Source organism: Micromys minutus (assembly GCF_963924665.1).
Source record: "Micromys minutus genome assembly, chromosome: 15".
NCBI lineage: Eukaryota > Metazoa > Chordata > Mammalia > Rodentia > Muridae > Micromys > Micromys minutus.
The window spans coordinates 529,157-543,874 of NC_137984.1; the positions used below are offsets into that span (position 1 = coordinate 529,157).

The window sequence follows — 14,718 nt, forward strand, 5'->3', positions numbered from 1 at the left end:
GCTGACAATTCTCAGAGGCTAGTGCCCTGCAAAATGGAACTCTCCACATGAACAAGGAGCTTCCTGCTGCCAATCAACAGTACGCTCCTGGTTTAGAGCAAGTTAATGCCACTTGCTAAGTGGGATGCATTAAATCTGGCAGGTCCATTTGGGAACAGAACCCACTTCCATTTCTGGGGATAGCTGTGGAAGCAGCATGCCTTTTTATGGCACAAGGGAACTTGGTTGGCATATGAGGTACGGAATTGTCCATCTTGGAGCCACTGGTACATAAAGCAAACAAAAGATTAGAAGACACCCAGGTGTAGGAGATTAAGGTTTTAACAGACAGATGGAGCTAAGAGCATCATCTGGGCATCCTTCATCTTTTGTAATAAGGGAAGGTCCCTTGGTGATCCCAGCAGCAAGAATAAGCTGAAATAAACCAAATTTAGGACTTCCAGTAACAAAAGAAGACTTCTTAAATAGACCACTTCGGAAATCAGAAGTTTGTCTGATAGAGTCCAGTTGTGTTACTAAAAAATTAATCACTACCTAACAGAAGAAAACAAAAGATGGTTGGCCCCAACACCACCACAACTGGGCCAGCATCAAAAAATGTTGGTCATCAGGATTACAGGGGTCTCACTCCAACACGTGGGTCCAGAGAGTCACAGCAGATGCCATGGTGAGAGGCCTTCAGGAGATGAAACAGCATAGGTACTATGGGGTGGGATGGAGATATTCCCAGAGAAATGAACACACCTACACGAAGAGTTAAATAGAAGACTGACCCAAAGTAAAGGACAAAGAAAGCTAATGCAAAGGAGGCAGGCTTTATCTGGCTTTATTTACTCTGTGGGCCTAAGGGAAGAGTCAGTGCTTTCTAAAAAGGTGTTTCCTGAGTACATAGTTTAATAGCAGTGTGTGCATGAAGAGTGTCTGTTGATGTAGGATAGACCCACTCTGATCTGCTGAACTCAGCCCTTAAGAGGACCTTTAAACACCATCATTGTCATCACACTGTCCTGATGACAAGCCCCAATTTAGAATTCACACAAACCTGTCACCAGACCTGGATTTGGAAACCCTTACCAACAGTGTCCAGGAGAATCAGCATAAAGCCCTCCCCCTCCTTTAATTCCAAAGCCATCCTGTTGAGGAACATCCATGCGGATGCCCACCCACAGGATGCTCATTCTGGCTTCTCATTCTGTAAACATTTTGTGTATTTTCTTTCTGAGCTGTGTTGAATATGAAGAAGGCCATAGCATCCAAATGCATGCAAATGACAAGGAAACAAAATTCAGTTCATCAAAGTGTACAGCTATATTCAGCTTGCCTCATATACTCAACTCTTGAGTAGAGAATCCATACAAACCATTCAGCACGTCAAAAGAGATATTACCAAATGACAATAAAAATAAATTTTTGAGAAATTTTATGGGCATTAACTGACTAGAACTCTGGTTCCAGCACTGAAATGTAATCAAAGTGTGGTTACCTGCACTTGTCCTGCACACTGCTGCATCTACCAACAATTAAGCAGGAATCTATAGATGAGGGATCTATTGCTAGACTATTGGCCTCTGGGGAAGGGGCAATCACTGTCTTCAGCTTTATACCTTCTGGTGAGCCAAGAGGTTCCAGTGGTACTTCCAAACTCAAAAATCACAGTGTCCTAGTGGAACTCAATAGATGACAAATGAAAAAAAGACTTGTGTATGTAGCAAAGGAATTGGGGATGAGGAAGGGGGTTGGGAGAAAGATAAATAACTACGAGAATGAGCCTAACCAAAAATGCATTGTATACACATATGAAATTGTTGAAAAAACAAATTAACAAAAAGTTATTTAAAAAATTAAGGCATTTGAGAAGGTAGACATAAAAGAGTAAAATAACATAAAAAAGTTGATAACCAAATTATCTGGAGAAAAAAAATCAAAGCAACTTGAGCAAAGCAAAGGATATAAGTAAACAAAATGTAAAAAAAGTAAAAACTAACAGTAATAAACTTGCGAGAGTTGGGCAAGCCTGGTTTGTATAGTGAGTTCCAGGAGAGCCAGAGATACATAATGAGATATCATCTCAAAAAAGTAAAATAAGATAAAATAGAAAGTAAATATAAATAAAAGTAACAATTGGAGCATAGAGAGTAAAATTTTAATTCAAAGGAAATACCATAATGTCTGAGAAGCCTCATATCAGTGAATTTACCATTGTCCAGGAAAAGTGACCAATATATAACTGATTTTTAAGGTGATTCGGAAATGGTTACCATTATTGAGATAGCCTCTGATCAGAGCTGTGAGTTGTTAGCACTTTAAAAACTAAAGATGAAAGCAATTTTAGTTTGTCCATAGACTCAATTAAGAAGAGTGGGTAGGTCTCTTGATTAAAAACTCTAACAACTTATTCTATCAGGTTGCAAAACTTTGCATAACTAAAACCTGCCCATGATATACTGGAAAGCAAAGCCTTTGACCACTCTGCCTGCTTCTACCAGGCCAGTCTTCAGAGCATAGGGCTGTGACTAGATGGGGGTTGGTCAGTTGGGTGTGTTGGTTAGTTGGTTGGTTGGCTGTCTGTCCGTCTGTCTGTCTGGCTGGCTGGCTGGCTGGCTGGCTGGCTGACTAAGTAGAAAGTCAGTTGGCTGCTTAACTGCCATTTTGTTGGTTGGTTGGTTGGAAGATTAGTTGGTGAATTAGCTGGCAAGCTGGTCATTTGTTGGGGGAGGACAGAGTTGGGTGATAAGTAATATTGTTATCTGGTAGTTTGTCTGTATAATTAACTGTTCATAAGTTCATTGGTGAGTTATCTGGTTATCTGGTTGTTTGGTTAGCCAGTTGTGATACAGTCTCCTCTCGACATAGCACATGCTGTTTTCTTAACTAATGACCCTCCTACTTCAATTGCTAAAACATTGTATTTAAATACTATTGGGCCTGCCTTATAATGACAAGATTAAGAATGTCTTTTGAAAATGAAAACAACTAGACATCTATCAATTGTCCACTAAATTATATGAACAAATATTTACAATTATAACATTTCTGTTCATAGTTTAACATCTTATACATTGTAGAATAAAATGTAATTATAGTCTTGTTTATCTGAAGGAAAGATAGATACAAGCTTCCATGTCTATTTTCCGCATATTTTCTTCCTAAACTCTTGAAGAAAATACTTATAATATTTACACTATATATAGAAAATTGTATCTTTTTATTTTTCTAATACAGTCTATAGAATGACACTGAAATATTAGCTGCAAAAATGTTAAACTTTAGACAAAGCATAATTACATTTAGTTTTGTCTTCCCTTTGCAAAACCAATACTTCCTTCATATACTACATGCAAATCAAAATAAGAAAGAAAAGTCTTTAAAAATGACAAGACACAAAGCAGACATTCAATTGCTTTGTACTGAAAATCGAAAATCACAGACTAATATGAGTTAACTATCGAGTATCAGCACAGACAACAACTGAAGAGGGAATTAATTTAAAGCTGATGTACATGCTTTTCATCTACAGTATAGGACGGAATTAATAAAGAAGGAGCAGTGTCAGAAACATCAGTAAGCTGATGAGAAGAAAACGATTCTCATGTTCTTGGATCTGCCCACGTTATTTTATATTGCCGTGTAAAGATTATCTCAATCAAATTAAGTCTAAATAATTAATAAAGGCATGAGCAAAACAAAATGTGTAGTCTCAGATCCAGCTAATCAGACTAAAAAGTGCAAGAATTTGAGCAAGCAACAAACTGCTTCTTCTGTACTCCTAGGTATACTTCTTGCCCCATGGGACAAATTCACAGGGCAAGGAGAGAGTCATATATTGAAAAACACCTGGCTCTCCTTAATGGTCATTATTTTTCAATCAGTTATTTAGAAGGAATTGAATTAATCTCATGGCAAGGGTTGTCAAAACAATTAGTGGCTTCCTATGTAGTCTAGGATGTCAAGACAACTCCTCCAGCTCTGAACAGAAGCAGGTATGGCTGAGCAGAAGGTCATGCTGTATGCAAACCATTAAGTGTGGTCAAATGCAAGCCCCTGTTCATTTGTCTATGCTTGTTTATATGAGCTCACATTCATCAGCAAATCAATGTAGAGTCCATAGAGGCATTCTGTAATAAAAGCAAATTGCTTCAGGAAGCAGGAAGAAGTCACTCTCAGAAGTTTTAGGCAAACAATGACTACAATACGAAGGGAGGCTTTCCATCCTCATTTGGACTACTTTAAAAGAAACAAAGGCAAGGACAGAAGTAAAAAGACAGATGGCAAAGAGCCACTTTGATAATAATTTAGAAAAAACTGACAAACAAATGGTTGCCCATATAAAAATGAGCCATGGTGACCATATTTAGCCATCACAGCTGCCATTACTAAAAGAAGTCTCTGTACATGGTTACACTCAATAGTTACTGAGAGAAACAAAGTTCAAACATTTGGCAGCCAGGGCAAGGTAGAATTTTATTCCTCCATTAACTAAACAGAAATCTGTTCCACATAGAAAGGTAAGATACATTTACTTTACATTTTCTGAAATGGTAAAATAAAAATGATACACAGCTGATCCCAGACAGCACTTCATACATGGGAGGCATAATCGCCTTCCTTCTTGCCTGCATGAAATTCATCAACACACTGTCATGCAGCATATATTTTTGTACAACTTTATATGTTTATGTTCTATACATAAAGACACTTGCTCCATCACAGATAGGCATATATACTTTCAGTTCTGACATGTATTCCTGAACTAGCCATAAACCATAAATATGAACGACTTAAGAAAAATGACATGCTACATCTCATTTTAGGAAGCAAAATACTCATCTCTGAGCAATTTAATCAATATTATTGCTATTATTATATATTGTTATTACTTTGCCTGGGAATATGGGCAAGAACCTTTCCATGCTCTTGCTGCCTTGTTAAGCTGGTCAATCATTTTCTTCTTCAGAGAAAGGCCCTAGAAACAACCTCCCTCCTCCAATCTCCCTCCTCTGACTCACTGTCCAGAGTATTGGCATTTGCCCATCCTTACCTACAAAAGGAATGAGAAATGCAAATGAAGTGCGAAGTACTTCCACTGAAGAGGAACTGAGAGTGACTAGCAGACAAAAACAGCATCTAAATACATCTCAGTATTCACAACAATGAGCCAGAGTTTGGACTATGTAACTTTATAATGTAACTATGTATGTTTATGCAGTGTTCACATGATACTGTAACTATGTGACTTTGTGTAATGTTTGGACTATGAAACTTAATAATATATAACTAAAATGGGACCTACATAGACAATTAAGGACTAGGAAAATTTGGAGATCTGAGAAGCACAGGAGATGTTCAACACTCCTGGACCTCTAAAGCATGGTTAGCAAGAGGCTCCTGCCCTCCCTCCATATTCAGTCTTTTAGAGGCTATCCAGGTATGTGCTTACTTGACTTAACTCAGGATCTTTTTTATCTAAAACCAGCAAGATGTCCACTATCTGGAGTATAGCAATTACACTACTGCCAAAGTATCAGCACAGCACATGTGAATACAACTCTAAAAGGGAGACAAAGCCAGGGTGTAGAGCCAATGTTCTTATATCCTTTCCAAAGCAACAGAAAGAAAAGATGGAGAAAATTAATTACACCAGGACTGTGTTTGTCTCTCCTGGAAGAAAGGGGAAAAGGTACTTGCTACACTGTTGCAATTTAGTCCCAGGCCAGAGCCCTGTAGCATTCATTGTACATCATATTTGAGATTAATGATGTGTGCCTGTTAATAGATAGCAACAGATTAAGTCTCCACTAAGAGTTTTGAAAGGTTATGTAAGTCATCTGTCTGCCTCATTTAGTAACAAACTTGCTGATCAGAGGGAAATGAGTTTAATGCCAAAGAAGAACTCCCATCATGCACATAAGACTAGTCTGGTTTCCAAAGTGAAGATTATTACTCTCCTATTACTATAATGTAACTAATGATTATAATTCTAAAGGACTTGCTTTTCAAGCTTTTCTGTTTGTTATTTATTTGTTAATCAACTTATGAATCTACAAACACTACCTTCAAGCCTAGAATATGCCATAGCATCTTCCTACCATGACACATAAATGTTAGTTCTATCAGTACGCTGGCTAAAGAGAACTACTGTCCTGAAGACAGACACACACCAACTTCTTATGTAGTCCCAGGCAACCGTGATTATTGCCAAAATAGAAAACATACACCTGCTTCTTCAATTCAACAATGTTAGTGTGTACTCACTGTATTCTTCTGCTTGAAGTGGCTACAATGCAAATACAATCTGTCATTCTTTTGTAGCTAGTATTTCACAAGATAGACCAGCTATAGAGAGTAAGAATGTGCAGAACAAGCAGATTTCTATATAAACTGTGTCTAAAACAATATTAAAGAACAAAACACCAACCAGTGAAATCCAGTGCATCACTTTGATAGTACAGTTTCACCACAACCTGAGGATGACAATTCTTTGCAAGCCTAATATTTTTTAAGTGACATATTTGGGGTTCTCGGCTAAATCATTTGCTGATTTAGACAATCATTTTAGTACTTTTTTTCTCTAGAGAAAAGGTTTTTATTTTGACATGGTTTCCTAAAAAATTTTTTTTTCAAATATAAAAAGAAGTTCTAAAATCTTAAGCAATTACTTGAAAAAGCTTGAGTATTTTCCTTTCTTCCTTCTTTCCTTCCTTTTACCTTCTTTCCTTCTTTAGTAAGATTCAAGCCCAGTCTGCCCTGAAATTTAGATGGCAATCATTATGTGCCTGGTTCCTGAAAACTAGACTCACCTCCACGAGGTACTATGCTCAGCTTGAGGAAGCTTGATCTGAGAAAACATATTGTTTAAGCCATAAGTAAATAGGAAGAAAACAAGTCTAAAAAGTTTCACAATGAGTTAGTTCTTTTCTTACAAAAAAAAAAAGAAATCCAGAGAGGATTTTCACAACTGGTCTCTAATAACTGGTACTTAAAGCTAATGGGTGTCTCCTGGAATAGGAATGACCTACAGCTATGTCACCTATCAAAATACTGCACAGGTACAAATAGTTATCTGTATGACTAAAACAATTAAAACACCAATCAATGGAATCGTGTAAAGTTGAGAACACAACTGAAACCACCTGTTATTCTAAGTTTAGATCCAAAACAACAAAAGAAACAAACAAAACCATGGCTTAGCTATCAGAGTAAAAAGAAACATTTTTTTTTTTTTCCTGTAGAGGAATGACAGAAGCTTCTAGCACCTAATGAAATGCCATGAGCTTTTCAAGACACACAACGTTAAAGGAGAGACATGGCTTGCATCAGAACCATAGCATGGGTGGCCATGAAACTTGAAAATTCAACACAGGAAAAAGCAAGTATGTGATGCATTCTTTTTTTTTTTTTAATTGAGTAACAACCATAAAGAAAGGGCCTCCTTTTAAGATACTAGGTAAAATAATTATGCTATTGTTGAGAAAATGTTTTGAACATAAATGCACTCTCATTAGCTCTATAATAAACCAAGAAGAGGTCATCTTTTAAACATTTAAATCTTAAGTCTAACACAAGCTCTGAGTTATACAAAAAGATTATGTATTTGCAGGCACTAAACTAGACAAGTCTGTATGACTGACATACTTCTTCAAGCTGTTACATGGGACTTCTCTCTTAAACCAAACAAACAGTCAAAAGAATCCTAAACTGGCAATTAACATGATTCATTAATTACACCCTTCCATAATAATCAGACTGAACATTCCAAAAAAAAGTATTCAAAGGTTCTTATAGACAGCCTGCCTTATTTGCTTACCTGTTTTACATTTTTCATTTAGTTACAGAAAAGAATAATCAAATGCCCCTAACAATGACCACATATTTCACAAAATTCTATCTCCTTTTTATTTCCCAAATAGTATTTTTTAGAAATCAGTAAGCCAATCAAGTCAGAATATTGCACTTTAATGGAAAAATGAAAAACTATTTCTTCCTGCAGGAAGACACAGAAATAGGTATATCAGAATAAGAAATAAATAACCATTTGCCAAGCAGACAACAAATGGTAGGTTGAACTACCAATTTCTATGTATGAAAACATTTTCTATAGTTAGAAGGTTCTATGATAATATACTCAAACTCCTCGTCAAGAAGGAGGAGTTGAGAAACAAAAGGGAGGGATACTACTCCCGCAGGACCAGTATTTATATCTATATTTTCCACATACAGAGAGACCCAACACATGAAAGCACAAACGAGAAAATCTCAGTGTATTACCTGGTATTCATTGGGCCAAAAGGTGCTCACAGCTAGCTCAGCCCGAAGCCAATCACTACCTGTGAATCCAGTCACATTCCAAATAGGATTAGCAAGAGGTCCTTTATTCACCCTAACAAGGATGTTCAAAGTACCAGGGTTCAACCCCTTTTGGCTATATAACAGATAACTGAAATCAATGCAGTGGGTGTCATTCTCCTTCATGGTAGGCAGCTGAAGGCGGGCTTTTTCTCCAGGATCATGATTTGAGGAATCCACGACCATATAGGAACCTGAAACGACATTACAAATAACAGCGCTAAGAATATTAAAAAGCCAGTGGGATCATACAACTATAAAAGGATACTGCTCTATGAAAATACTAAATTTTAAAATGTCTTCTGGGGCAGGGTCATAGAACAATATCAGTCAAGACATAACAGAGATTCATTTCTTACTAACACTGCACAAACTAGACAAAAAATTGATTCACCTCTACAACTTACTATTAACCCTGGTTTACAACATAAAAATATGAGACATTACTTCTGGCTTAGGGTCAGATGGTAGACAAGCATGAGTCTGTTTCAGGTTCAAAATTCTCTCTAAAATTTCCCCAGTCTTATCAAACAGCAAGCTTTTGAAAAATGAAACAAGTAAATGTATTGGTCTAATATGCACAGAGATACTTTCTTCTTTTTCCTCCCCTGTCAACAAAAATGTAAAACAGAGAAATAGAAGACTGCAAAAAGTGGAATAACTTTCAACTTCAAATATTTTTGATTATTTAAGGAATATGTGTTTTGCCACTCACTAAGTCCTGAGAACATCAAATCATGGAGTAAGAATACTTTGTAAAGTGATTATGAGAGCTACTGTTCAACTAATCTTTCTACATTTATAAATTTTTTATTTTATACATGTGACATATGTGCAGAGAGAGAGTATACATGCATGCCAGGGCACCTGGTTGAAGTCAGAAGAAACATGAGAGAACTGGTATTCTTCTGTCAGTATATGGGAACTAAGAATCAAACTCAGATCTCAGTCGTTTACCCACTGAGCCATCATTCTGGCCCTAATGCTCAATTTTTAAATAGCTAATTCTAGTACGTAGTTGGTGCACTGTGGACTCAAAACTTTCATTTCAATAAGATTACTTCTGACCCCAGTTAGTTCTACCATGCTCCTGGAAAGCTGGACGAAACCAAGCATGAAGTCATATTGATTGAGTAACCATTCACTCATTATGGATCATAGTAAGGTAAATGACATAGACAGGATCCTACCTTCAGAATACCAAGACTAATTTTTGTTTTGCTAAGGACAAAGTTCATACAGTGACTACGTACAACAGTGAGATGCTGGCACTGGTCTACTATACTAATGCAATCAGCTCTGCAGAAAGACATCCTGTTATTCTCATACAAAGTAGACTTGAACAAATACAAGAACCACCAAAAAGTGTAACAATATCATTTTTACAGCATGACATTAGAAATCATATTACAGAGCTAACTTTTATATAAGGCTTCTTATATAACACTTGGTCCTCTCCTTGAAATGCAGAACTACTCTTCTGTATCCTATTCTGAAACATAATAAATTGTACCATACTATACAAAAAGCAGTTCAAGGAGGACTCATCTACATATCTCAATTACTCCAAGACCTGGAGCTCAAATAAACAGCCAAAAACACATCAGAAAGGAAGGCTTCAATTGTGTAAGAAATCAAATTTCTAATCTAGACAATTATCAATGCAGGGGACCTTTGTGATGCCAAGCTTTTGTGATAATTTTTCTCATACTTCAGTACAGTCAAGTACAGAATGCACATACTATATTAATAGTAATTCCTGTTATTGTTTACTTGTGTTTCTCAGTCTTCATCTTCTCTCAATGCTGGGATTGCTTTTTAGCTTGATTCTCACAGACAGTACATTAATAGAATAAAAAAAAATCATCTGTGTATTTTTGGAAAAGAACTTTCAAAATGAAAAAGAAAAAAAACAAAACAAAAAACAGGATATCGTGGATCCTAACCTAATTTACAAAAAAAGAAAGGAAGGAAGGAAGGAAGGAAGGAAGGAAGGAAGGAAGGAAGGAAGGAAGGAAGGAAAGAAGGAAGGAAAAAAGGCTTTTATTCATGGCTATTCTCACATTCTTAACATCAGTAACTAAGTTATCAAAATGTCTCTCCAATGTGAGAATTTGAACTAGACTAGCTTCTGGTCTTAACCATGAGGGCCTGAGACCCTAGAAAAGCTATATACGGCATAACTGATAAAACGATTTTTTTAAGTAAATGACATATTTATTTCCACAAGTTTAGCTTCTGACTAACGATTTTAAAAATGTAGAGCTCAAAAGACTTATTAGCTTCCTAATAGTAATTTTCTTCTATCATAATATAAACTTTGGAGTAAAATGTGCTTCATGTCACATTTTAAAAGTGCATTTTATTTACCATTAAAACTATTTAGCAATTTTCAGCCATTTGCATTTTTAAGATACAACCATTTTCTTATTAAAGAAATGGGATGAACAAACGCTTGTCATCATTAGTCCTTACTAATTTGAACATTAGAAAGACAAAAGCTATGAAATAAAAGCTTATCCTAATCATTCCAACATTTTACTGCCACTCAACACAGGTTAAATAATGAAATTAGTGCTGATAATTCACTTCTATAGAGTGTTTGGGATAAATAGTTTTATTTACACAGAGCCCTACATGGCTCCCTTGGCTGAATTCTGTGCATTAATAATGCACTTACTGAGCAGTTCTGCAAAGGAGAAACAAGCAGGAACAACTGCAAGCCCTGTCTACAGAATTGATACAGTGGCAATTTACACAGCTGGTTTCTGTGTAGCTGCAACTGGGACACAGACTTCCCTCTATCAACTTAAATGTAGCCAGCACTGTGCTCTTACCAACTTCAAAAGATTACTCCTACAATGTTGAGAACAACTGCTCCTCTATATTTAAGGTCTGGAAATTTTACACGTGTACATGCCTCATTCTTGATGCTAAAAACCAAACATTATTGACTGTTACTCTTGTTCCCTCAAATTTCAAGTAAGTGCTCAGTAGTGTTTGATGAAGGCTTAGCTATCTGAAGGCTTAATGATGTTAAGTCAAACATTTATACTTCCCTAAATTTAACTTCTCAGTTGCTTGAGCATAGGGTTCTCTGATTCATCTAAACTTAAGTCTTTGCATGACTTTTAGGTAGTGCAACTTTCTAGATAGCAATCTGACAATAAGCAAAAATCTGAAAGACATATATGATCTCTAAAGTGGTAATTAAAAATTGATAAATATGAACTAAAAAAATGCCACCTCCTGCAGTCGGACAGGACTTCAAGTAGAGGAAGGGGAACATCAAGCCACACATAAAACCTTCAATTTCAAATTTGTCCTGCCTACAGGATACAAGGATGGAGATAGAGCAAAGACAAAGGAACTGGCCAAGCAATGATGAGCCCAACTTGAGAGCCATCCGATGGAAAAGAGCCAACCCCTGACACTATTAATGCAACTCTGCTATGCTTGCAGAAAGGAGCCTAGCATAACTGTCTCCTGAGAGGTTTCATCTAGCAAAGGATGGAAACAGATGCACCAACCCACAGGCAAACATCAAGTGGAGCTTGTGGAAGAGTAGGGAATAGAATTGAGCAAGCCAGAGGAGTCAAGGACACCACAAGAAGACCTAGAGCATAAAGTTACCTAGGCCCATGGATATATCACAGAGACTGAATCACCAGCCAGGGAGCATGCAAAGACTAGACCTAGGCCCCAATACATATGTAACAGATATACAGCTTGGTCTTCATGTGGGTTACCTAACAATTGGAATGGAGGCTGTCTCTGATTCTGTTCCCTGCCATTGGATCCCCTTCCCCAGGTAGACTGCCTAGTTGGGCATCAGTGGGAGGGGATGTACCTAGTCCTGCTGGCACTCAAAGTCTCAGGACCTTGGTGGTACCCCAGGAGAGCAGAGAGTAATGCAGGGAAGGACTTGTAAGGGTGAAACTGGGAGAAGAGGGGGGAAGAGATCTGTGATACAAAGAGAAGGATGTAAAGTGAAAAAAAATGAATCAGTTAATGAAAAAATGCCATGTGTAAATGAACAAAGATATAACTGAAAAGATAATACATCTCATTATATTGATTAAAATGGAAAAAAAATAATTTGATATATCCAATAATATAAAATTAGTAGTTATAAATAATGAGTATGATTGACAATAATATAGTACTTAAGTATATCATTTAAAATATTTCATAGTAGACATTCATAATATAGCAGGTAAAAATATGCAGGTGACAAAATATTACATCCATATAGTTTTTTAACTCTGTGACAACATACTTATAAAAATCAGCTAAAAAGAGGAACAATTTACTGTAGCTGATAGCTTCAAAAGTGTCATTCCATGGCCACATGGTGTCACTACGTATAGCACAAAGAGTATAAAAGAATTCTTGTTGACTGAGATCAAGGACAAAATACATTTCTAAGATGGCATTGTCAGTAAAACTGACTCCAACCAACTCTACCTCAAAATGCACAATGAGCCCATGTAATGAGCATATCAAATCTCTAATTATCCAGATATGTCCCCAAGCCCCAAACTTCAACAATACTTCCAAGGGAAACAGGCCATCATGAGAAGCATCATTGGGATCATTGTATATTAAGCAACAGATACATGTTCCAAATCTTTTAAAAGAATATGTGAATACAATCATCATTAATTAAAAAATAATGGATATTTAATGCAAGTTAGTAGCATTTTAAAAAGTCTTCATTGCCAAAGAAAGCAAGTGTTTTATTCACCATCATATAATTTTATAGGTGCAATGTATACTGTACTAATAACATTTTACACTACTTTAGATTATCACACTGACAGAAAAAAAAAATACAAATCAAACTGCTTTCCTCAACACTCTTCTGTGTATAGATCAGACTTTGGCATGCAATCATAGTATTTCTTCACTAAGTTGGTTTTTCAAATAATTTAAGATGCCTTACAAATTAAAAGATAAACTCAGAAGCCACACCGCTCTATGTTCTTGATTGAAAGGGCTAGGATCTCTTTACTCCTCACTCCCTATACAGACACCTTCTCCAATTTGACAGGCCTCTCAACAATTTTTTTTCTCACAAAAATATACAAGAGTATTTCTGAGAACAGGCTCATAGTTTGTGAATTTTTTATTTTGGTATTTTATTATATTGTATGCACATTTTAATTAAGTGCCATGGGGACTCTTCATGAGGCCATCCTCTTTCAAGACAATGAAAAGGACAACCAACTAGAGAGCAAAGGATGCAGCGGTGCTTATTCCCAAGCCTGAAGAACTGAGTCCAACCCCAGATCTCATAATGTGGAGAGAGATTGACTGCTACATGCTATGCTCTGGCTGACACATGGGCATTTGCACAGTACTCCCATATACATGTGCACACAAACATACAAATACGTATGATTAAGACTGATTTATCCTAAGGGTGAAGCCACATTGTACATTTAACAGAAAGGGATGAGGTAGAGAAATGTTACACACAAGAAGGTAAGATTCGTAAGAAGATCTTAGAATAACCTAGTGCATATGGGAGTAGAGGAATGGGGAGGGAGAGTGTGCAGATGACTCTGACTCAGCTCTTCTTGAAACAGGGTAGGCTAGATGACTGAGACATTCCCTGAACTGCTTAGGCAAGAATGGGTCCACAGATGCAAAAGAAGAAAGAAAGAGACTGGTGTAACGGAGAATGAAAGGCAGGGTGGGCAGAATGGCAAAGTGAAGTAGTCACCAGCAATGAGCCACAGTGGTCTGGAAGCACACTGGTGATTATATAAATTTTATGCACATAGCACAAGCGGCTGTGTAGTGTCCACAAGAGAAAAGAAATAGAAGCCATTTCAAGAAGGAAAGGGGGCACCATGCTAGCTATTGAACAGAAATGTATCACAGGAGGGACAACAAACCATGGATTCAGACTTCTAAAGTCATAAATTACTGATATGCACCAACTCAATGAATGTGTATATAAAAGCACATGCTATACATTTGAATGTCTTAAATATTTATAAATGATTACTTAATGGTTGACTGGATGACAAGGTAGCCATAACAGTAGGCAAACAAATGCCCCAAACAATAGAAACAATAAACTCAAACCTGTAATTATAATTGACTTAGGTGGTCCTAAGAAAGATTAATTTGATAGAATACAAGGTTTGAAGGTATGAACCTAACAGATTTTTAGAGTCACACTTACCCCATATAGCAATATATTTATATACAAGTCCTGCTTTAAGTAATGGCTCCTAAATAATTTCCTTTCAGAATGCCCATACACAATAAATATACTGAGGTTACCAAGACAGTGAAATGGTTCAGTAGGTAAAGGAGCCTAGAGACAAGAGTTCAATTCCCAGACCCCACATAAAGGTAAAC

The 14,718-nt window shown here is 36.7% G+C and overlaps 1 protein-coding gene across 5 annotated transcripts in view; it reads right to left on the minus strand.

Moving 5' to 3' along the window:
• Nucleotides 1-14,718, minus strand: part of PTPRK (protein tyrosine phosphatase receptor type K) — a gene marked incomplete at both ends in the record, with an annotated part of 530,533 nt that overhangs the window by 335,824 nt on the left and 179,991 nt on the right. For all 5 annotated transcript variants that reach the window (XM_080929566.1, XM_080929568.1, XM_080929564.1 and 2 more), the window contains one exon: nt 8,266-8,537. In XM_080929566.1, coding sequence (XP_080785692.1) covers nt 8,266-8,537 — 272 coding nt within the window. The remainder of the gene's footprint in view (nt 1-8,265; nt 8,538-14,718) is intronic.